Raw genomic sequence first — 23317 nt, 5'->3', positions numbered from 1 at the left:
GCGCGATCCAAATGCAACGTGCCCGAAGATTGTCTGTCCGTTGTCCCCTGTCTTCTTCTCCCCTTTTGCACTGGTGCATCTGCAGAACCGCCGTCAGGCCTTTTTGCTGTGTCTCTCTCAACTGTTAAATGTATGTTGCGCACCTACTCTGCCTGCGCAGACTATGAACGTCTCTGAATTGCTAACACTTGATTCCACTTCATACCACAAATTACATACCACAGCACCATTAAGTCATTATAGGCAAGGTCATGTGAGGTACCAAGCTGCTTTACATACATGTCCAACCAATGAAATTACCAATCTCCAGTCACCCACACACTCCTCTACTTCCGGTCTATGCTTTAGCAATGCACAGAATAAAATGAAGCACTCGCTTTATTTGCTTTTCAACTCCATCTCCCCCTCCACAGACAGAACGCCTGATTGGCCCTCATGATATCTGTGGACTGAAACATATGTCCACAAGATTTTGACAGTCCTCTTTCACTGCTAATAGCTTTTTAAAAATCCAAACGGATACCACATTGATTATGTGTGCGAGCAAGTGGAAGAATTCTTACATTACCTTTAGCACGAGGGTAGGCATTAAAGGGGAGGAGAGTGTGTGGCCATGTAATCTCCCTTAATGAATGTCAAAAGGGTCTCTTTGGTCATGGAACTCCTCAGTGATTTGGAATAGTCTTATAACACATGGGTGAGTACTTTATCCCATACATGTTGAACTGTGCTACCACGTATGGTACTTGCACTTTGAACTCCATTTGCAGATAGCACAATTAACATTACGCAGTGCAAAAAATAAATGTACATTTTGCACATATCTACTGCACCCTACGATTACTACAAGAAGATGCTTTAAACTATACTATTAACTGAATTTTTATTTTTTAAAAACGTACCCACTTTAAATTCTAATAAAATGTTCACCATTTCTCTAATATACAAGAAGCGTTTTGCATCTATTGACATTATTTAAGTTCCAAACTAACTATTTCAATATTTGCAAATGATAAACAGGATGACCTGAACATACCAAAAAGAGAACATTCCAACCCGCCTGTCTCTGAATGCAGCAACAGAATGGTAAGAACAGCTTTTCAAACGTGCCACTGCCATGTTTTTAAAGAATTGCTACAGGCAAGCTTAGCCCATCCCTTTGCATCTATTCTTTGGGGTTTCATCTGTGACGTCCTTGGGTTTCGTCTTAGCAATGCAGGGTGGGTGCGTAGCTTATGTCACGCATCAATCATACAATCCCTTTAACAAGGTTTTGTTTACAGAATTTCAAGGATTTTTATTAGAGCAACTTAACCATAACAACCGTTAAACAAAGTATTTTTCACTGAATGTCACAGGTTTTAATTAGGGAAATTCAACAATAAAGTTTCATTAACAAAGTTATTTCACTGAATGTGTGTGTATATATATATATATATATATATATATATATATATATATATATATATATATATATATATATATATATATATATATATATATATATATATATATATATATATATATATATATACACACACACACACAAAATATGCCATTAGCTGAGGAGGGAATCATCTAGCAATGTTTGCTTGATGCCAGAGCCTATTTTAGGGTTCATAAAAAGAGGCTAAATGTACCCCACTCAAAAAACAAAGAAACAGTTGCCCATTTGCATACCCAAACTTGGGGCTCCACCACAGCATCTTGCTCACACCCGTCTGGGTGAGGGTGCTTTGAAAGGTGGGCCTCTCTATCTTCACCTTTGTCTTGGCTTTGCCTAAAACACTTTTGGGTGAGAGAAGATGTAAGATGGCAAGAATTGGCCCCCTGCCCCTCTGCTTTAATGCATGCGGGGAACGCGCATCTTTTCAGCATAGGGTTTACAATGAGGGCTCCCCGGGGGCGGGGGAGCTTGACAAGTCATGCATAATTAAACTAGTCAACTCATCAATGAATCTAAGCCGCATGCGTAATATAGCAGGTAAGACAGTAAAACGCATTGATAAACACTTAGTATAAAAGAATAGTATTTTCCATCAAGTCAAACACATTGACCCTCCTCTTCGTCAAAGTACAAACAACTTTGGGATTATTTAATCTTCTGTCTTTGCTTGGGTATTTAGAAATTGCAGCATACAAAATCTTTGCATGCCTGCGGCATTCCATGGCGATGTGAACTCCTTCATTTTGAGAAGAAAGACCTTTACCCTCTCCCTTAACTATCAATTTTGGGGCCAATTCTAAAAAGTAACTTTTTATGTAAGTGATATGAAAAGCGCGAGATGCGCAAATTCCGATACCCTTCCACGCACCCTTTGCACATCTATGCAAATAAGGGGGTGTTTCTGCACATTTAATTTCTATCCCAAATTCAGATGCAGGCTGCGTTTTGAAATGCACAGCAATCAGACACATTCCCCTGTGACAGTTTGGAACAGGTGCATGGGGGAATGCACAATGCATGACAGGGATTTGCACTTTTTCCTTTGCACTGAACATCAGCGGCACGAGCCACTGCACATCCACTTGCATTTCTATGCATATCCCATACTGGTCCTGCACACCATGATTTGGGAGTTTTAAAGCAGATGCATAAAATAGCACATTTTATCACCAACCCCATCACACTCTTAAGGGGACCTTTGACACTTTAAATAACACAGAAGCTACTGAGTTAAGGACTAAGGCAGCATCAGGTCTAAGTGTGGGTAGAGGCATATTCTGAGGGGTACCAGAGAGACAGGAAGTGGAAAATTTGGTGTCATCCTGAGGAAACAAGCAAGTCTGAGTCTGGTAGCAACGTGGTTTTACACCAAAGGGACAATTTAGTCGCGCCATGCAAAAACATTAATGGCAAAGGTGAGCAAACTTGAATCATGCGCTTTGTAGAAACAAGACCATTTCTGCCTTCAAAGTGAATCCTTTCCTGAGCAGCCATCACTAAGTTTCACGTCAATAGCAGAATTCATAAGGGAACTGGACATGGCAGATGTTGCACGGGGCTGCAGTGCTTGTTCTAGGCAGTAAGTGGTCTCTTGCCCTCCTTTACCAATGTCTCACAGCGACAATGGGCTGCCTACACATTGCCAACAATGCTAACTCTGGGGTCCAGGATAGTGTCTGGATTCTCTGAGGGGCTGCCGGAATCCCCCGGCTTAGCGCTGGTTCGTATCTTGGAGTAGACCACCCGGTCTGGTTTGTTGTGAGACCAGGGTTCCCTCTTCCCTTCTTTAATGCTGAGCGTTGCATATTGTATCTGGTCCAGGTGCGCCCCCTGTCACAAAAACAAAACAGAACTGTTTAACACTGCCTGAGAGCAACGCTTTCCATTGGCCTAGACCTCAGTCTTAGGGCGTGTGTACTGGTATAGCCCGTGTGGGAAAGGGGAGTGGGAGGTGACGTGCTAATACCAGCCTCAAGCCCAGGAGCCAGGAAGCCATCCAGGCAACTCAGTTGGAGGCCTCGCCCCCTCCTCTATTTTCCTCCCGGCCTCCCCTGCAGGCTGAAGCCGCGGAGGGGGGCGGGGGGGGGGCGCAAGAGTTACCACACAAATACCAGCCTTAAACCCAGGAGCCAGGAAGCCATCCAGGCACCTCTGTTGGAGCCACGCCCCTTCCTCTATTTTCCTCCCAGCCTCCCCCTGCAGGGTGAAGTCTGCGGGGGAAAGGGCGCAGGAGTTGGCGTCCGCATGGAGTTAGTGTCTGGCAGACCTTCCATGACAGTGTAGCCCTTAGAACCTGCACATGCGATAAGTGGACCCACCAAGCACGCAAGCAGGATCTCTGAACAGGTGAGAGGCACAGCTGGACGATATTATACTGATTTTTTTTGTTGAAACAATAAGGAAACAAGACGAATGGAACCTCTTGTGCTGACATTGACACTCTGTGACATGTTGTGATCCAAACGATAATTGACGTGTGCAGGGTTTCTGAGCATATTGCTACTTCCACAAAAGAAGTGCCTTTCGCTAATTTCCTACGCAGCTTCAAGATGGCTACCCTCATCCTTCTATTATAACTACTACATCGGAACAAACTTTGGTACCATTCCTCAACCGAAAACTGCTGTCTGTGAAAAGGACAATTCCAGCATTGGTGTCGGTCCCTCCATCCTCCATGTTATGCACTAGCGAAAACCAGTTGTCTTAAGTCATTTGGGAACCATGGGGAAGCCCACACCCTCATCAGTGAGATAAACCAATGCTTATGTTCAGTCTGGATACTTTGGGGGGGCCATCCATTTGCACAATGTGGAGCCCATATTATAACTGGCAAGCCCACATGTTTTTCCACGAGTTAGCCCAGTCATCCTGTACATTTATTTATTTATTTATTTTATTTTTACATTTGTAAAGCGCACTACAGCCCCAAGGCATTGAGGCGCTGTTTACATGAAAGTGTACGTAGGCATGAGTACATTAGGACATGCGGTTACTTGGTTACATCATATGTGCTAGGTTACAGAGTACAGATGGGCATACGGCGCCTGACATTTCAGACAAACAGGCTGGTTTTGATGGCCTTGCGGAAGGCTAGGTGAGAGTCGATTACCCTAATGTGTGAAGGTAGTGCGTTCCAGTGGGTGGCAGCGATGGCTGGGAAGCTGGAGCCCCCTGCACGCACTCTGCAGGTTTTGGGCTTGGTGATCAAGTTGTTGTAGGCTAGCCTAGATGGCTTTGTGGAAGTGGGGAAGGCGATGCGCTGGGCGAGGTAGGGGGGTGCCAGATCATGGAGGCATTTGTGAGTGATGGAGAGGATTTTAAAGATGATTCTCTGTTTGACAGGAAGCCAGTGAACCTGTGGGTGGGGGATATGGGAAGTGCATCGTTGGAAACTGAAAATTGCAAAGCATCAATGAAGTCAGCAAGGGGGGGGGGTGAATTGAAAGTTTGCACTGTAAACGGGGCTCCGGCAAGTACGTTGGTAACTGAGGGGAAGGGGGGGCCCCTGGGAGATAGGGGGGCTCAAGAGAAGGGGGCCCTTTGGGATTGGCAGTTTAAGGAGATCAAAAAGAAACCTGGGGGGAGGGCCTTGGAGTGCGGGGGCTAGGGGCCAGGAAGAGCAGGGGGGTTAGTTGGGGTGGACCCCCCCTTAGCGAAAGGCGGGGGTAGAGGAGGGGGATAAGATATGATAGGTTATTTATAACGCGCTTAATACCCAGAGCTTTCTAAGCACAGGCCCAGAGATTGAACCTGTGTGGCTACGTGTCGCCTTGCTTTGCAGGCGAGCATGTTTCCCCTGAGCTATCCTCCCGAGACTGAATTTGCACAGGGTACCTAAACTGGCGTCAGATGTCAAAGCGAGCACTCTACTCGTGTGCTATCAGACCCTGCTGCCCCTGACCTTTGCATTTGTCTTTGTATTTATTTGTGACTTATATAGCGCTTTACACCAAAGCACTGAACAGCGGACACACTTTAGAGTACAATAAAATGGAGGATTAAAAACTACAAAAAGGTCTTCATGGTTGTGAAGAAGATAGGTCTTAAGAGTAGAACGAAATAGAGAGTAAGAGGCAATAGAACGAAGAGATACGGGAAGAGCATTCCAGTGAGAAGGAGCTAGCAAAGTAAAAGAGTGAAATCGTGATTGGGCACGGGGGGGGGGAGCGAGGAACTGATAATAGAAATTGAGACTGAGAACTAAGAACACGTGCAGAAGAATGAAAAGAATAAAACGAGACAAGAGAGGAAAGATAAATGGTTAAAGAATTAGCGGGAATAGAGGGGTCAAGGGAAGACTTATTTGGAACGGAAAGAATAGAAGTGTGTTTAAATGAGGAAGGAAATATTGAAGTAAGAAGAGAAATATTAAAGAGAGCAGTAAGATAGGAAACTGGCGAGGGATAGTCCTTAGGAATAAGAAAAGAAGGAATCGTATCAGAAGGAGATGCAGTAGGGTGGGAATGAGCAAGTAAGGAAGAAGTCTCAGAATTAGGGATGTGATATCTGAGGCAGACAAGGAGATTGGGGAAGAAAAGCAGACAGTAGAGGAAGGGACGACGGCCACTCGAAGAGTGCCCACCATTGAAGAAAAATACTAAGAAAAATCAGAGGTAGTTAGAATGGAGTTAAGTGAATAATCAGGAGAGGGGGGGAGATGGAAGAAGACGAGAAAGCGATTGAAACAGACGCCCAGGGCCTCATTACGACTTTAGAGGTAGCCATGCCCTTAATAAGGGTATGGCTGCCTCCAAAATCAGGTCCGGGTCCTGGTTCCGGGCCAGTCCGAGTATGGAGGGCCCGGTATTTCCTCCTTCAGGGAACCCGGGCCAGGTCCTTCCTCATTCCCATTCGAGCCCTCATAGGGCTCAATGGGAATGTGGAGGGAGCTAACAACGGGCCCATTACGAACAGGCCCATTGTTAGCTCCCTGGTCCCCTCACGGGACCCGCAAAGGACGTCTGGAAAAACCATACGTCCAGAGCGGGTCCTGCGGGGGGACCTCGTAATAGTGCGGAGTGGGTTTAACGGCGCCGGCACCATTAGCGGCGCCGTTAAACCCATTCCGCACTTCTCGTAATGAGGCCCCTGGTATGAGTAGATTGAGACTGCAAAAGATCACAAAAGTATGAGCGTTTAGCTGTAAGAAGAACTTCATCATATAGTGTGTGATAGGAGGTGAAGGACAGCTGATCTGCGTCAGAAAAGGTGCTACACTCGCATCGTCGCATAGAGCAAAGGTGGGGGTAAGCCATGGTTGAGATGGTTTATCAAGCAGGGCAAAAGAAGTAGTGGGGTAAAGAGAATCACCAGAAGAAGGAAGGGACGAAGACAATGCAGAAGCCGCGTCATCAGCAGAGAGGACAGAAAACAAAGAATGCGTAGGGAGAGACCAAATGCAAGAGGAAACAAACAGAGGAATATTAAAGATCTCAACGAACGTATGTCAGAGCTTCGGGGCCAGGGGAAGTAGGTGAAAGAAGAGAAGGAAGAATCGCAAAGAATAGAAGATGAAGATCCGAAGGGTAAACAGGGATAACGATGAAATAAAAATAGGACCAAGACAGGAGCAGATACATGAGAAGGAGGAGTGGGGGGGGGGGGCAGAATGGAAAGACCTGGAAGAGATGAGTCAGCAGTAGCTGCTGCTTATTTATTTGGAAAGTTTTATTCTGCACTTGTGGTGTTGAGCGTAAATGTACTTTTATTGTAAATTTTATTGTGTAATGCAACAACATACGCAATATACTCACTAGGACTCAGAGTATCATATTTACATATACGTTCCCATGTCTACCCATCCACCCACCTATCCATCCACCCACCCATCCACCCACCCACCTATTTCTGTCCACCACCCATCCATCCACCCACATTTCTCTGCCCACCCACCTATCCATCCACCCACCCATACACACACATTTCTCTGCCCACCCACCTATCCATCCACCCACCCACATTTCTCTGCCCACCCGCCCATCCATCCACCCACATTTCTCTGCCCACCCGCCCATCCATCCGCCCACCTATCCATCCACCCACATTTCTCTGCCCACCCGCCCATCCATCCACCCACCCATCCACACACATTTCTCTGTCCACCCACCTATCCATCCGCCCACCTATCCATCCACCCACATTTCTCTGCCCACCCGCCCATCCATCCACCCACATTTCTCTGTCCACCCACCCACCCGCATGTCTCTGCCCACCCGCCCATCGATCCACCCACATTTCTTTGTCCAGCCACCCACCCATCCACCCACATTTCTCTGCCCACCCGCCCATCCATCCACCCACCCATCCACCCACATGTCTCTGTCCACCCACTCACCCACATGTCTCTGCCCACCCGCCCATCCATCCACCCACATTTCTTTGTCCACCCACCCATCCACACACATTTCTCTGCCCATCCGCCCATCCATCCACCCACATTTCTCTGTCCAGCCACCGACCCATCCACCCACATTTCTCTGCCCACCCGCCCATCCATCCACCCACATTTCTCTGCCCACCCGCCCATCCATCCACCCACATTTCTCTGTCCATCCACCCACCCATCCACACACATTTCTCTGCCCACCCACCTATCCATCCACCCACCCATCCACACACATTTCTCTGCGCACCCACCTATCCATCCACCCACCCATCCACACACATTTCTCTGCCCACCCACCTATCCATCCACCCACCCATCCACACACATTTCTCTGCCCACCCACCTATCCATCCACCCATCCACACACATTTCTCTAAAATCCCGCCCATCCATCCACCCACCCATCCACACACATTTCTCTGCCCACCCGCCCATCCATCCACCCACCCATCCACACACATTTCTCTGCCCACCCGCCCATCCATCCACCCACCCACCCACACACATTTCTCTGTCCACCCACCTATCCATCCACCCACCCATCCACACACATTTCTCTACCCACCCACCCATCCATCCACACACATTTCTCTGCCCACCCGCCCATCCATCCACCCACCCATCCACACACATTTCTCTGCCCACCCACCCATCCACACACATTTCTCTGTCCACCCACCCATCCATCCACCCACCCATCCACCCACATTTCTCTGCCCACCCACCCACATTTCTCTGCCCACCGCCCATCCATCCACCCACATTTCTCTGTCCACCCACTCACCCACATTTCTCTGCCCACCCGCCCATCCATCCACCCACCCATCCACACACATGTCTCTGCCCACACGCCCATCCATCCACCCACATTTCTCTGTCCACCCACCCATTCACCCACATTTCTCTGCCCACCCGCCCATCCATCCACCCACATTTCTCTGTCCACCCACCCATCCACCCACATTTCTCTAACCACCCGCCCATCCATCCACCCACCCATCCACACACATTTCTCTGCCCACCCGCCCATCCATCCACCCACCCATCCACACACATTTCTCTGCCCACCCACCCATCCATCCACCCACCCATCCACACACATGTCTCTGTCCACCCACCCATCCATCCACCCACCCATCCACCCACATTTCTCTGCCCACCCACCCACCCACATTTCTCTGCCCACCGCCCATCCATCCACCCACATTTCTCTGTCCACCCACTCACCCACATTTCTCTGGACACCCACATTTCTCTGTCCACCCACCCATCCACCCACATTTCTCTGCCCACCCGCCCATCCATCCACCCACATTTCTCTGAAAATCCACCCACATTTCTCTGTCACACAGACCTATTACAGCTCTGTCTCCTCTAAACATGCAGACAAGTAATGCACACACTTCTATCACATAGCTGCCTCCTCCAACCATGCAGGTGAATAAAGCACACATACCTATCACACCGCTACCTCCTCTAAACACACCTATCATAGCTTTACCTCTGCTAATCATGCAGGTGAGTAAAGCACACACACCTATCACACCACTGCTTCCACTAATCCTGCAGGTGAGCAAAGCACACACACCTATCACAGCTCTACCTCCTATAATAAAGCAGGTGAGTAAAGCACACCCACCTATCACAGCACTGCCTCCACCTATAATGAAGGTGAGTAAAGCACACACACCTATCACACCACTGCTTCCACTAATCCTGCAGGTGAGCAAAGCACACAGACCTATCACAGCTCTACCTCCTGTAATAATGAAGGTGAGTAAAGCATACACACCTATCACACTGCTGTCTCCTGTAAACACGCAGTCACTCTGTCTGCCCGCTAAGCTCCTACTGCCACAGCATCACCTGCCTAAGCCCCCCCCCCCCCCGACTACCCCAGCTTTCAATACCGGGCAGGCCACAGCCTGACCTATATAGGGTAGAGCAGTGCTGCTTGATGACGATTTCTATGGGAAAGTGAATGCGCCGCTTCTTGTCTGCATAACATTTCCAGTTACTCCAATAAAAAGTATCACGACCTGCTTTTTGTGTGATTTTAAAACTGTGACGAAAATTGCAGAAACCTCAGAGCCTAACCCCTCAGAGCCTAAACACTCAGAGAGTGGCACCTCAGAGCCTAAACCCTCAGAGAGTAACCCCTCAGAGCCTGACCCCTCAGAGCCTAAACCCTCAGAGAGTGACCCCTCAGAGCCTAAACCCTCAGAGCCTGCCCCCTCAGAGCCTTACCCCTCGGAGCCTGAAGCCTCAGAGAGTGACCCTTCAGAGCCTAACCCCTCAGAGCCTAAACCCTCAGAGAGTAACCGCTCAGAGCCTAACCCCTCAGAGCCTGACCCCTCAGAGCCTGAAGCCTCAGAGAGTGACCCCTCAGAGCCTAACCCCTCAGAGTCTAAACGCTCAGAGAGTGACCCCACAGAGCCTAACCCCTCAGAGCCTAAACCCTCAGAGAGCAACCACTCAGAGCCTGACCCCTCAGAGCCTGAAGCCTCAGAGAGTGACCCCTCAGAGCCTAACTCCTCAGATACTAAACCTTCAGAGAGTGACCTCTCAGAGCCTAACCCCTCAGAGCCTAACCCCTCAGAGACTGACCCCTCAGAGCCTGACCCCTCAGAGCCTAAAGCCTCAGAGAGTGACCCCTCAGAGCCTAACTCCTCAGATCCTAAACCCTCAGAGAGTGACCTCTCAGAGCCTAACCCCTCAGAGCCTAACCCCTCAGAGACTGACCCCTCAGAGACTGACCCCTCAGAGCCTAACCCCTCAGAGCCTGACGCCTCATTGCCTAACCCCTCAGAGCCTGACCCCTCAGAGCCTGACCCCTCAGAGCCTAAACCCTCAGAGAGTAACCCCTCAGAGCCTGACCCCTCAGAGCCTAAACCCTCAGAGCCTGACCCCTCAGAGCCTGACCCCTCAGAGCCTGACCCCTCAGTGCTTGGCCCCTCAGAGCCTAACCGACATTTTAATAGGCTAGGCATTGTTTAGAAATACATTTTGAAATGCAGCATTGCCCTTGTGATCGCTGCCTCTGCCTAGTACCTCCTAGTTTAGACAGTATGATAAGTGAAACCAGCTGCACAGTGTATATTTTACTGATCAGATGCTGGAAGCACAGCACTAATATCATGGCAAAGGTGCTGTCAGCATACACTGCTGTAAACACATGGCCTTTTCGCCACAGGGTGTGCAAAGCCACAGTGTGAAGCCCTTCCCTTATGCAAGACCTCCTTTGTGAGTGGGGGATTACCTTTAGAAAACATACAATCAACGTGATCTGTTACATTGTTCAAATTACATGGCCTGCGTCGCACTCTTGGGGAACTGTTATTTTGTCTCAGCCACATCTAGATAGTGCCACATTGGGGTGGAACTGTGGTTATTAAGATAGAGCTGTGAATGTTGACCTGCATCGCTCTCTTAGGGAATTCTCAATATTAGCAATCTCCCACTATTTAGTACTGTCAAATCTAAGTGTAGCAAACCATCCATGTCTGTTATAGTACTGAAACCTACTGAATCACATTATGGAAACCACCTGTATTGTGGAACCTAGGCCTTTTTCCCACTATGCAGGACTCTCAAATCTAGGTGTAGCCTCCCTCTTCGTCTATTATATGGTGAAACGTAATGTATTGTGAAACCTAGGCCTCTCTCCCACTGTGCCGTACTCTCAAATCTAGGTGTAGCCTCCATCTTCGTCTATTATATGGTGAAACGTAATGTATTGTGAAACCTAGGCCTCTCTCCCACTGTGCCGTACTCTCAAATCTAGGTGTAGCCTCCATCTTCGTCTATTATATGGTGAAACGTAATGTATTGTGAAACCTAGGCCTCTCTCCCACTGTGCCGTACTCTCAAATCTAGGTGTAGCCTCCATCTTCGTCTACTATATGGTGAAACGTAATGTATTGTGAAACCTAGGCCTTTCTCTCACTGTGCAGGACTCTCTGGTCTGAGGGTAGCCTCCATCTTCATCTATTATATGGTGAAACGCAGTGTATTGTGGGACCTGGGCCTCTTTCCCACCATGCCGGACTCTCGGGTCTACGTGTGGCCTACATCTTTGTCTATTGTATGGTGAAGCCTGCTCCCCTGTGTAACCTGGGCCTTTCTCCCAATATGCAGGCCTCTCAAATCTAAGGATTGAGCCAAATTGCGAATGTTAGTTGTGAGACATATAACCCACTAACCAAAAAGCTCACATTTCTGCATACTTAAATCACACAAAAACCCACACAACCACCTCTCGTACAGCAAACCGCACGCACTACACCACAACAACAAACAACAACACATAAGCCACATCAACAGCACACAAGGGCTGACATCAACCCGATACTCGCACCCAAGCTCAGCGCACAGTAAAAACCGAACTTAAGCTGCCAACAGGACACCACTTCTCTCACTATCCTACTCCCTCTTCACCCTACTAACCCACCCTGCCTGTGGACCAAATCCGTTGGTGACGCTGCGCGGTACAAATACCTTAAACATTTAACATTTAACATTTGCGTTGCTGAGACAATTTCCGCAAACACAATACTAAAGTTGTGCCTTTTTGTTGCTGACTCACTGGGCCTCATTACGACCCAGGCGGGGTGACTTTACCACCATGGCGTAAACTACGTTTACGCCATGGTGGTTGGCGGATTTACCGCCCCATTCCGACCTAGGCGGGGCGGTAAGTCCCCAATCCCCATTTACCCTTCCCCATTCCCATTTTTGCCCCATAGGGCATAATGGGAGTGGGGAAGGCGTTAATTACGCCACCGTAAATTACGGTGGCCTAATTAACTCCATGGTCCCTTAGCGCCATGGATTTTAACACCTGCTAAAAGCAGGTGTTAAAAGCACCATGGCGCTAGGGGACCTCGTAATTGGCGGTAAGGGGTCGGCGCAGCTAACGCTGGCGTTAACCCCTTACCGCCAGGGTCGTAATGAGGCCCACTGACTGACTCACGGGCAGGAAAGGCAGGAGGGAGTTTGTTGTGGGCCGGGGCAATGGAGAGGTGGGAGGAAGGAGCTATGTGGAAGCAGATACAGCATTTTTCTCATGGGGGGGGCGGCAACTACATTTTTACTCAAGGGGGGTGCTCAGAATAGAAAAGCTTGAATGCCACAGCTGTACAGGAGCTGCGGCTGCAGTTTAAACTGGAATTGTGTTTTTTTTTTTTAGTAAAGCAGAAGAGAAAGGCATTGAGGGGGCTGGGACAGGGATGACCCCTGCAAACAAGAAGAAAAAGGCATTGTGGGGGCAGAGAAAAAAGGAGAAGAGTAGGGGGCAGTGGCAAGCATGGGGGGTACAGGGATGGCCTCCGCAAACAAGAAGCAGAAGAGAAGAGACAGAAGCAAGGTCAGCAGGTGGGGAGGGTGGTCCATTGCAAAGAAGAAAAAGGGGACGAAGGGACGAGGTTGAAGACCGGGTCACAAGCGTGTCCTCCAAAAACAAGAAGAAAAAGTAGGACTGAGGGTAAGTGCACCACTGCAAGCATAAACAAGCATTGGCAATGCCAACCGTTTGGGCTTTCATGTAGGCATGGGAAAGGCACTTGCCAGGCACTGCCATAGTGGTATTAACTGGCCATTGATGGTAGCAGCTGCAAAATTGTCATGATCTCTGCTTCCAAAAGATCAGGACTTGCCCAACTCCCTTGGAAGCAGACCCATAACCCCGGTTCCGAGTGCCAGCCAGTCCCAATTGGGACCTTTTGGACCCTGTACTGGTGCCAGTGGCACCAGGCTCATAAAGATGCCCAGTCCCAGCGCTGGAAGCGCCGGGCTCATAATGCTTGGGTGGACTTACCTGCAGCAGACCATGCTGCTTACTTACCTGCCATTTGAGCCCCTGATCCTCTTCTGTTTGGGACTACTTTTCCTGTTGGGTGGGGCAGGAGCTACTCCCTAGGTTCAGAACACTGGAACTCTTCTGGAAAGCAGGAACTCTTTTCTTACCTAGGCGAGGCTGTGGAAGGAGACACCTAAGCACTACAGGAGGCTATTTAAACCACACCCGATGGATGAATCTTGCGTTGCGTTATTCTGCATTCTCTGCAGCAGAACGCTCATCGTGTCTTCAGCTTCTGATCCTGGGCCTAAGGGAACAAAGGCTTATCATCCTGGAATCCAGTCTTCAGCAGCACCTGTAAAGACAAAGAAAGAACAGGTTAGCACTACGGTCTTCAGTGGCAGCGCATCTCTTACCTGGTCCATCGGCTTTCACCAACGCCTCGCGCTGCATTCCGGCATCTGAAAGACAAAGGCTTATCTACTCTTCGCATGCTCCGGAGGTCTTCGCACTGCATTCCGGCACCTGAAAGACAAAGGCTTACCTACTCTTCGCATGCTCCGGAGGTCTTCGCACTGCATTCCGGCATCTGAAAGACAAAAGCTTACCGGCTCTTCGCACGCTCCGGAGGTCTTCGGCGCTGCATCCCGCATCTGAAAGACAAAAGGTGCGTTTAAAGACATTGGGCAACTTTATTACTCACGTGCCATTACTCCTTCCCACGCCGAATCCAGTGGGTATTCCAGCACCCTTCAGCTTCTCTAAAGCTCCGAACTTGTACCTGCAAGATAAAAGGGACAGTTAGTGTGCATCGTGAAGCAGGCTACAAGCGCTTACTTACGTGCTTCCAGGCGCTTCTATTCCTCACGCGGGTTCGATCCTCAACTCTCATCAGCCCGCCATCCGCCATCGCCGGAACCCTGCAAAACAAGAGATATCATTACAAAAGACTTTTAAGACATTTGAAGTGCCCAGAACTTACCGTTCGTGCAGTTAACGACGGACAGCAGTCCTCTGAGGTCAAGAGGCCTGCACCCTTATCCAGTGAAGAAACTGGTTACGGCACCCTGCCCCGAGGCAGATGGAGAGCTCGGCGTTCACTTACCTAAGGTGAGGGTGTTAACCTTTGGGGTTCTATAGGAGAAGAGAAAGGGAAGAGGAGAGAGGCACCCAATAACCCCAGTTCATTAATCCCATATTTTCTATCTGCAGACATCTTACTCTTCGAGTCAGACATACAGTGCACAGAGGTCCAGCCCAAAGAGCCAACCGTGTGTTACACATCACCTTTGAAGATACGGCATTCACCCAGTCAAGACCGGCGCCTCTGCGGGAATCAGGTGAGCGTTACAGAACGCAAAGCCTATCGCAAAACTCCCACCCAGGTGCTATGGAAACCTCGGATACCGACCAGCTAGCCCAGTTACTTTTGGAACTAAGAGCAGAAGTGCATGCAGCCCGTCAGGAAACGAATGCTCTAAGAAGGGAACTGATTATTTCCAAGGAGTGAACAGATGATCTCGCTGGACAATTGCTACAGTCACAAGCCGGACAAACTCCGTTACCCGCATCAGGGGCAAATCTTCCTTCAACATCCTCTACGAACCCAGTGCAGATCAACCTACCTGGGTATGTACCTCTGGCTCCGCCCGAACGATTTTCTGGTGACCCAAAGAGGTTTGCAGTATTTATTAATCAGTGCCGGTTGCACTTCTTATACCGGCCTGCAGCCTTTCCAACTGATCAAGCTAAGGTAGCTTTCGTGCTTTCGTACCTTAGTGGCAATGCGGCAGACTGGTCGATCCCTCTAGTTAATCAAGATGATCCGGTTCTCCATGATTTTCGAGCTTTTCAGCTCAGTATGGAAAAACTGTTTGCAAGACATTCACAGGGGCAGGCCTTGGACAATGAGCTCCTTTCATTGCGACAGGGTAATCAAGACCTTTTGGCTTATATTGCGTCTTTCAACAGACTGATAGTGGAAACTCGATGGCCTGAGGGCAAAAGGATTACGCTGTTTTATAGAGGTCTACGTGGAGAGCTCAAAGATGTGTTAGCCCAAGTAGTGAATCCCCCGCAAGACTGTTCGGACTATATTGACGTAGTCGTTCAAATTGACCACAGACTGCAGAACAGGAAGGCCGATCGTTCCAAGTTTGATGCTCGAGTATTTTCCAAACCACCAACTCCTACCAAAGGAGTAGACTCCGGGGAACCCATGCAAATAGGGGGCCTGAAAGGACCACTAACACAAAAGGAGCGGGAAAGGAGAAAACAGCTGCAATTATGCCTCTATTGCGGAAACTCGGGGCACTTTCTTCGAGACTGTCCGGTGAAACCAGCCAAGAAGGCAGTAGGAGCTGCAGTTACCAGGGTCACAAACTCTGAGCAGGGAAACGACCTCGCCCGACAAGAATAGAGGTCCTCTTGCCGAGCGTTAAAACCAGTTCTGTGACCTCGCATTTCGTGATACTTATGGTCCTCATTAGCCCTGAACATCCGGATCGATTACATGCGATTGAAGCTTACGTCGACAGCGGTGCCATCGGCAATTATGTGGATCATGAAATGGTTTTGAGGATGAATCTGACTCTTTGTCCAAAGGCTGTAAAGGACGTCATTACTACGGTGGGTGGTACGGAGATAGCCTCCGGACCAGTAACGCATACCACCCAAGAAGTGACGCTAGTAAGTCAAGATGGACACCATGAGAAGATCGTGTTCGATGTGATCAAGGCCCCCCAGTTCCAGATTATTCTAGGAATTCCTTGGTTAGAGAAGCGCAATCCTCAGATCGATTGGCGAGCAAGAACGGTTCAGTTTCCAGAATGTGTCTCCACTTGTCACCCTCGACCTGGTGTTGCACTGGCAGCAATTTCCTTGGAGGCTCCTCAGTTACCTCCTGAATACCTAGAATTCCAAGATGTTTTCCGGAAGGATCAGGCTAACTCTCTACCTCCTCATAGGTCTTATGACTGCCAGATAGACCTGATACCTGGATCTACTCCTCCTTGTAGTAGAATTTATGCCCTCACCGAATCTGAGAATCTTCACCTCCGACAATACCTGGATCAATACCTAGCGAATGGGTTTATTCGTCCTTCCAAGTCCCCTGCTTCCTCAGCTTTGTTCTTCGTTCCAAAAAAAGAAGGGGACCTTAGAACTTGTATAGATTATCGCGCCCTGAACCAGATCACCGTTAAGAATAGATATCCGTTACCTTTGATCCCTGAACTCCTGGACCAAGTCAGAAAAGCATGCATATATACAAAGCTGGATCTTAGAGGAGCCTACCACTTGGTACGAGTAAAAGAGGGCCATGAATGGAAGACGGCCTTCCGCACCAAGTATGGGCTATTTGAATATCAGGTCATGCCCTTCGGACTTTGCAATGCCCCGGCCGCCTTTCAATATTTTATGAATGATGTCCTCAGAGAGCTCATAGATGTGTGTGTTGTTGTTTACATTGACGACATCCTCGTTTATTCTTCATCGGAAACTGAACATCAGAAACACGTGAAAATGGCCCTCGAGAGAGATTGCGTCAACACAAACTTTTCGCTAAATTGGAAAAATGTGTTTTCAACGTGACTGAAGTTGAATTCTTGGGATTCATATTATCACCTAGCGGAGTGCGTATGGATTCAAAGAAGGTCGATGCAATTCTCAAATGGCCATCGCCATCCTCCGTAAAAGGTGTTCAAAGCATGTTAGGCTTCGCTAACTTTTACCGCAGGTTTATCCCCGAATTCTCTCGAATAGTCCAGCCCATCACCACCTTGTTAAAGAAAAACAAACGTTTTGAATGGTCTACCGAGGCGGAACAAGCTTTCCAGAATTTGAAGACTAGATTTATCTCTGCACCGATCTTAAAACATCCTGGCCCAGAACTCCCCTACATCGTTGAAACTGATGCTTCAATCCTTGCCATGGGGGCAGTTCTATCACAAAAGGACCCAGTAACCAATCAGTTGCATCCCTTGGCATTTTGGTCCCGCAAATTCTCGCCTCCTGAAATCAATTACACTATTACTGATAAGGAACTTCTAGCTATCAAGTCCGCCTTTAAGGCTTGGCGGCATTATCTTCTGGGGGCCCGACACACCGTTACTGTGATTACAGATCACGGAAACCTGCAATATTTGAAAACCGCAAAAGCTCAATCCTCTAGGCAACTCCGTTGGGCACTATTCTTTGCCGAGTTTGACTTCATAATTACCTATCGACCTGGTACAAAAAACGGTAAAGCTGATGCCCTTTCTCGGATGGGAGTGGAAGAACATTTGATCAATCCTAAACCTGTACCTATCATTCCCGAACAAAGAATTCTAGGTGTAATCGCCACACAATCCATAGAGGAAGTTAAGGATAAAGCCAGGCTACTGGTAACTCCAGCAGACATACAGAATTGGCATCTGCAGGGAAAGGACTTTACGGTGAAGGACAACCTATTATATTTCCAAGAACGGTTATACCTGCCCAGCACAGATTTACAGAAAAAGGTAATCTCTTGTTATCACGATTCTTTAATGGAAGGACATCCCGGTATGACCAAGACCTCGGAAAAGATCAAGCGCTACTTCTGGTGGCCGTCTTGGAAAAAAGATATCAGAGACTTTATAATGTCCTGTGGAGTATGCGCCCAAAACAAGAGTCAAAAGGAAAAACCAGCCGGCCTCTTACGCCGTATTGACATCCCGCCTCGCCCTTGGCATACGCTTTCTATGGACTTCATCACTGATCTACCTCCATGCTCCGGATACAATACGATCCTAGTAATCGTGGACCTATTCTCCAAGATGGCGCATTTCATTCTATTCAAAGGCTTACCAACAGCAGCAACTCTGGCCCGAGAATTTCTCGAAAACATCGTCCGACTGCACGGTTTTCCTTCAGTTCTAATTTCGGATCGAGGTAGTCAATTTATTTCTCATTTTTGGCGAAGTTGCTGTCGGTCGGCTCAAATTGATGTGAGACTTTCGACCAGCCACCACCCTCAAACCGACGGACAAACCGAGAGGACCAATCAAACTCTGGAACAGTATTTGCGCTGCATGCTACAACAAACTGAAAAAACTTGGAAAGATATCCTTTGGATAGCCGAATATGCCTACAATAACTCTGTCCACTCGGGAACTGGGAAGACCCCGTTTTTTCTTTTATACGGTAGTCACCCTCGAACCTCGGAGTTGGATCCACTCCAAGATCTTGGAACACCAGCAGTAGACCACCTGCATTCTACAATCACCCAAGCCTTTAAGGAAGCCGTTTCTCACCTTCAAAGGGCTAAAGAACAATACAAGAAAGGAGCAGACCAACATCGGAAGGAAGCCCCCCAATATCAAGTAGGAGATCAAGTCTGGTTATCCACCAAATATCTACCTCTAAAAGGACCACGCACATTCAACCCAAGATACCTTGGTCCCTATTCCATCACTACCATAGTAAATCCAGTAGCGGTCAAGTTGGACTTGCCCCCTCACATGAAGATAGAAACGGTCTTCCACGTCTCTCTATTAAAACCCGTGAAACCTCAAACCCGACTAACTACATCCCCAAAACCTATTCTAGTTGATGGAGAACTCGAGTTTGAAGTCAAAAGCATCCTGGATTCCAAGATCTCCAAATCTAAACTATTTTACCTGATTGACTGGAAAGGCTACGGTCCCCAAGAAAGATCCTGGGAACCTGCAGAATATGTCCACGCGCCTCGTCTAATCAAAAGATTTCATCGAACATTTCCTAACAAGCCCAAACCCCCGGAGAAGCCCGGTTTGGGAGGGGCCTTGAGGGGGGGTGCTGTCATGATCTCTGCTTCCAAAAGATCAGGACTTGCCCGACTCCCTTGGAAGCAGACCCATAACCCCGGTTCCGAGTGCCAGCCAGTCCCAATTGGGACCTTTTGGACCCTGTCCTGGCGCCAGTGGCACCAGGCTCATAAAGATGCCCAGTCCCAGCGCTGGAAGCGCCGGGCTCATAATGCTGGTGTGGACTTACCTGCAGCAGACCATGCTGCTTACTTACCTGCCAGTTGAACCCCTGATCCTCTTCTGTTTGGGACTACTTTTCCTGTTGGGTGGGGTAGGAGCCACTCCCTAGGTTCAGAACACTGGAACTCTTCTGGAAAGCAGGAACTCTTTTCTTAGGCGTGGCTGTGGAAGGAGACACCTAAGCACTACAGGAGGCTATTTAAACCACACCCGATGGATGAATCTTGCTTTGCGTTATTCTGCATTCTCTGCAGCAGAACGCTCATCGTATCTTCTGCTTCTGATCCTGGGCCTAAGGGAACAAAGGCTTACCATCCTGGAATCAAGTCTTCAGCAGCACCTGTAAAGACAAAGAAAGAATAGGTTAGCACTACGGTCTTCAGTGGCAGCGCATCTCTTACCTGGTCCATCGGCTGTCACCAACGCCTCGCGCTGCATTCCGGCATCTGAAAGACAAAGGCTTACCTACTCTTCGCATGCTCCGTAGGTCTTCGCACTGCATTCCGGCATCTGAAAGACAAAAGCTTACCAGCTCTTCGCAGGCTCCGGAGGCCTTCGGCGCTGCATCCCGCATCTGAAAGACAAAAGAAGGTGCGTTTAAAGACATTGGGCAACTTTATTACTCACGTGCCATTACTCCTTCCCACGCCGAATCCAGTGGGTATTCCAGCACCCTTCAGCTTCTCTAAAGCTCCGAACTTGTACCTGCAAGATAAAAGGGACAGTTAGTGCGCATTGTGAAGCAGGCTACAAGCGCTTACTTACGTCTTCCAGGCGCTTCTATTCCTCACGCGGGTTCGATCCTCAACTCTCATCAGCCCGCCATCCGCCATCGCCGGAACCCTGCAAAACAAGAGATATCATTACAAAAGACTTTTAAGACATTTGAAGTGCCCAGAACTTACCGTTCGTGCAGTTAACGACGGACAGCAGTCCTCTGAGGTCAAGAGGCCTGCACCCTTATCCAGTGAAGAAACTGGTTACGGCACCCTGCCCCGAGGCAGATGGAGAGCTCGGCGTTCACTTACCTAAGGTGAGGGTGTTAACCTTTGGGGTTCTACAGGAGAAGAGAAAGGGAAGAGGAGAGAGGCACCCAATAACCCCAATTCATTAATCCCATATTTTCTATCTGCAGACATCTTACTCTTCGAGTCAGACATACAGTGCACAGAGGTCCAGCCCAAAGAGCCAACCGTGTGTTACACATCACCTTTGAAGATACGGCATTCACCCAGTCAAGACCGGTGCCTCTGCGGGAATCAGGTGAGCGTTACAAAAATGGTGTGAATACCTGGGCGTCTAATAGTAGTGTCTGGCAAACGCCTAATGCTGACATACAAGCTAAAACTGTTGGCTTTGCCAAATCTTGTTTTTAACAGGACTTCAGTGAAGGGCAAGCATAGGACTTATAAATCGAGTGCCTATAGGCAGACCCGGTGAAGACATTTGTATTACCCCATAACACATTTACAGCTCGAAGTAATCCATTAACTCTCAGAAGACTGTTTTGAAAAAACACTGGCAGGCACTTTGAGCGCAACACTCAATGGTAAGGATTTATGCCTAGCTGTATTTTAATGCAATAGTTTCAGTTTATAGGTGGCACTTTCGCACTACCCAACAGCTAAAAATAAGATGGGAGTCAGCGGCAGAAAATACCAGCACATATAGCAGGAGGAAAAGAAGCAATGTGGCATGTTGGGGGTTGTGGGGGTGAACGATGATGGACTCAATTTGATGATTACTGTGTAAACAATACATGTGAGAGGAGCAATTAGGAAATTACAGATTAAACATAAAGCCACGATGTAACATTCCACAATCTAACTGGGACCAACAATATGCTAACTCTAAACAGTAGAACAGTGAAAACTCTTAAAAGCTTACAAGACAAGAATGCTATGTATTCAAGCTTTGGCAAAGCAAATGGTTTTGGCGTTTACATTTGCTTATTGCATTTTACATATATAGGTAAGAATGTAGTAAATACTTGGGCTCTGATTACCCCTAAATTCCAAACGTGTCTGCAAGTTAACATTGGTTATGAACATAGTAGAAAGACATCTCTTCACTGCTGTGTGCCCACGTCTTTTTGCTATGTCTATTAGTAATGTTAAGTGTCCCCAAACACTATCTTCCAGACACGTGTGGCACTTTTAAAGTAAGCATGGTGATTTCAGTGGTGGCAGGGCTGAGGCAAGCTAAAGTGGCAGAGAACAGGGGTGAGATAGGGTGAGAGACAATGGGCAGGTGTGAGAATGGTCGGCCTGTGTGAGCGTGGGTGCGTTTATCGGTATGAGGGTGATGTAGAGAGGGTTGGGGTACAGCATGCAAGGTGGGGTGATGTAGAGAGGGATGCATTAGAATGGGCGTGGCTGGAGCAGGAAGGATGAGTGTGTGAAAAAGCAAAGGAGTCTCAGGTGGATAGCTTAGATGGAACGTGCTCGCCTTGGAAGCAAGACTACAGGAAGCAACACAGGTTCGATCCCCGGTCCGTGCTTAGAACCCTCTGGGTATTAAGCACGTTATAATTAACATATCATATCATATAATATCTCGCTTTCCCTCTCTCTCTCACACACACAAGTAAGTAATGCGCACACCACACACATGCACAAACTCGGCAATGACAAGATGTAATGGGGCAGATGTGAAATGGAAATAGCAGTGCGTAGGTAGATCCCCTTGCCCACTTGCCCACAGTGGCTGAGCAGTGCAGAGATGCCAGAGAGAAGCTCTCACCTCCATTGAGTCCCTCCTCAGCTCGTGCTTGCTTTTGCTGGCTACAACAACAAAAAAACATTGATTACCATCCTTGCTGTACACACTCGCTGTGCTCAGTGACACGCCGCTGCAGTGTCTGCATAAGCAGTGTCCTTTACAGGGGCAGCAGAAGTGCTTGTGAAATAACCACAATAGCCCGCCTCTGGCTTTTTCAGCCTTGGCTTCCCTGCCCCCACCACAATGTTGTTTATTCTCACTTCTGTTGCATGGAGTGTGGGTGCATGTGTGTCATGTGACGCAGACCCGCAGCTACACAAAGAGAGACTGGTAGAGTACAGGGGTTTGAAGGTGAAGTGGGTGGTGGAATTAGGGATTGAGTGACTGAGAGGCTGGCGGAGTGGGTTGTTGCATGAGTGAGTGAATGGGGGAATGAGTGAGTGGGTTGTTAAGAGAGTGAGTGAGTGGAGGAATGAGTGAGTGGGTTGTTAAGAGAGTGAGTGAATGGGTGAGTGAATGAGTGAGTGAGTGGGTTGGTGAGAATGTGATTCAATGATTGAATTGGAGACTATGCATGCAAGTATTTTGGTGAGTGATTGAGTGAGCGTTTCAGTTGGTGAATTAATGCATCGGTGAGTGGATGTGTGAGGTGGTGAATGAGTGGATGTGTGAGTGGGTGGGTAACGGAATGTGTAAGATGGTGAGTGTGTTAGTAGGTTTGTGAGTGATTGGGTTAGTGTTTGAATGAGTAGTGTGATTTGTTAGTGAGTAGGATGTCATGTGAGTGATTGAATACGTGAGCAAGTAGGTGAGTGGATGGGTGAGTGAGTGAGTTGGTGAGTGAGAAGTTCAATGAGCGAGAGAGAGAGTTGATACATGACTGACTTAGTGGTTTGGTGAGTGTTAGGGAGAATTCTCTGTTTAGGCTGAATTTCCTAACCTAGTGAGTCCCCCAGCAGCTTGGCTGGATTTCTGGA

The 23317-nt window shown here is 48.3% G+C and overlaps 1 protein-coding gene across 1 annotated transcript in view; it reads right to left on the bottom strand.

The window, feature by feature from the left end:
• Positions 1–2351: 2351 nt before the first annotated feature.
• Positions 2352–23317, bottom strand: part of LOC138520681 (natural cytotoxicity triggering receptor 3-like) — a 79638-nt gene continuing 58672 nt past the window's right edge. The window contains exons 4-5 of the mRNA XM_069632953.1: positions 22362–22402; positions 2352–3277 (exon numbers count right to left, since the gene is read on the bottom strand). Of these exons, the coding sequence (XP_069489054.1) occupies positions 3080–3277; positions 22362–22402 (239 nt within the window). The 3' untranslated portion in view covers positions 2352–3079. The remainder of the gene's footprint in view (positions 3278–22361; positions 22403–23317) is intronic.

This window comes from Ambystoma mexicanum, chromosome 13, assembly GCF_040938575.1.
Source record: "Ambystoma mexicanum isolate Mex_15411 chromosome 13, UKY_AmexF1_1, whole genome shotgun sequence".
NCBI classification, from domain to species: domain Eukaryota; kingdom Metazoa; phylum Chordata; class Amphibia; order Caudata; family Ambystomatidae; genus Ambystoma; species Ambystoma mexicanum.
This window is presented reverse-complemented; position numbering and strand designations above follow the sequence as displayed.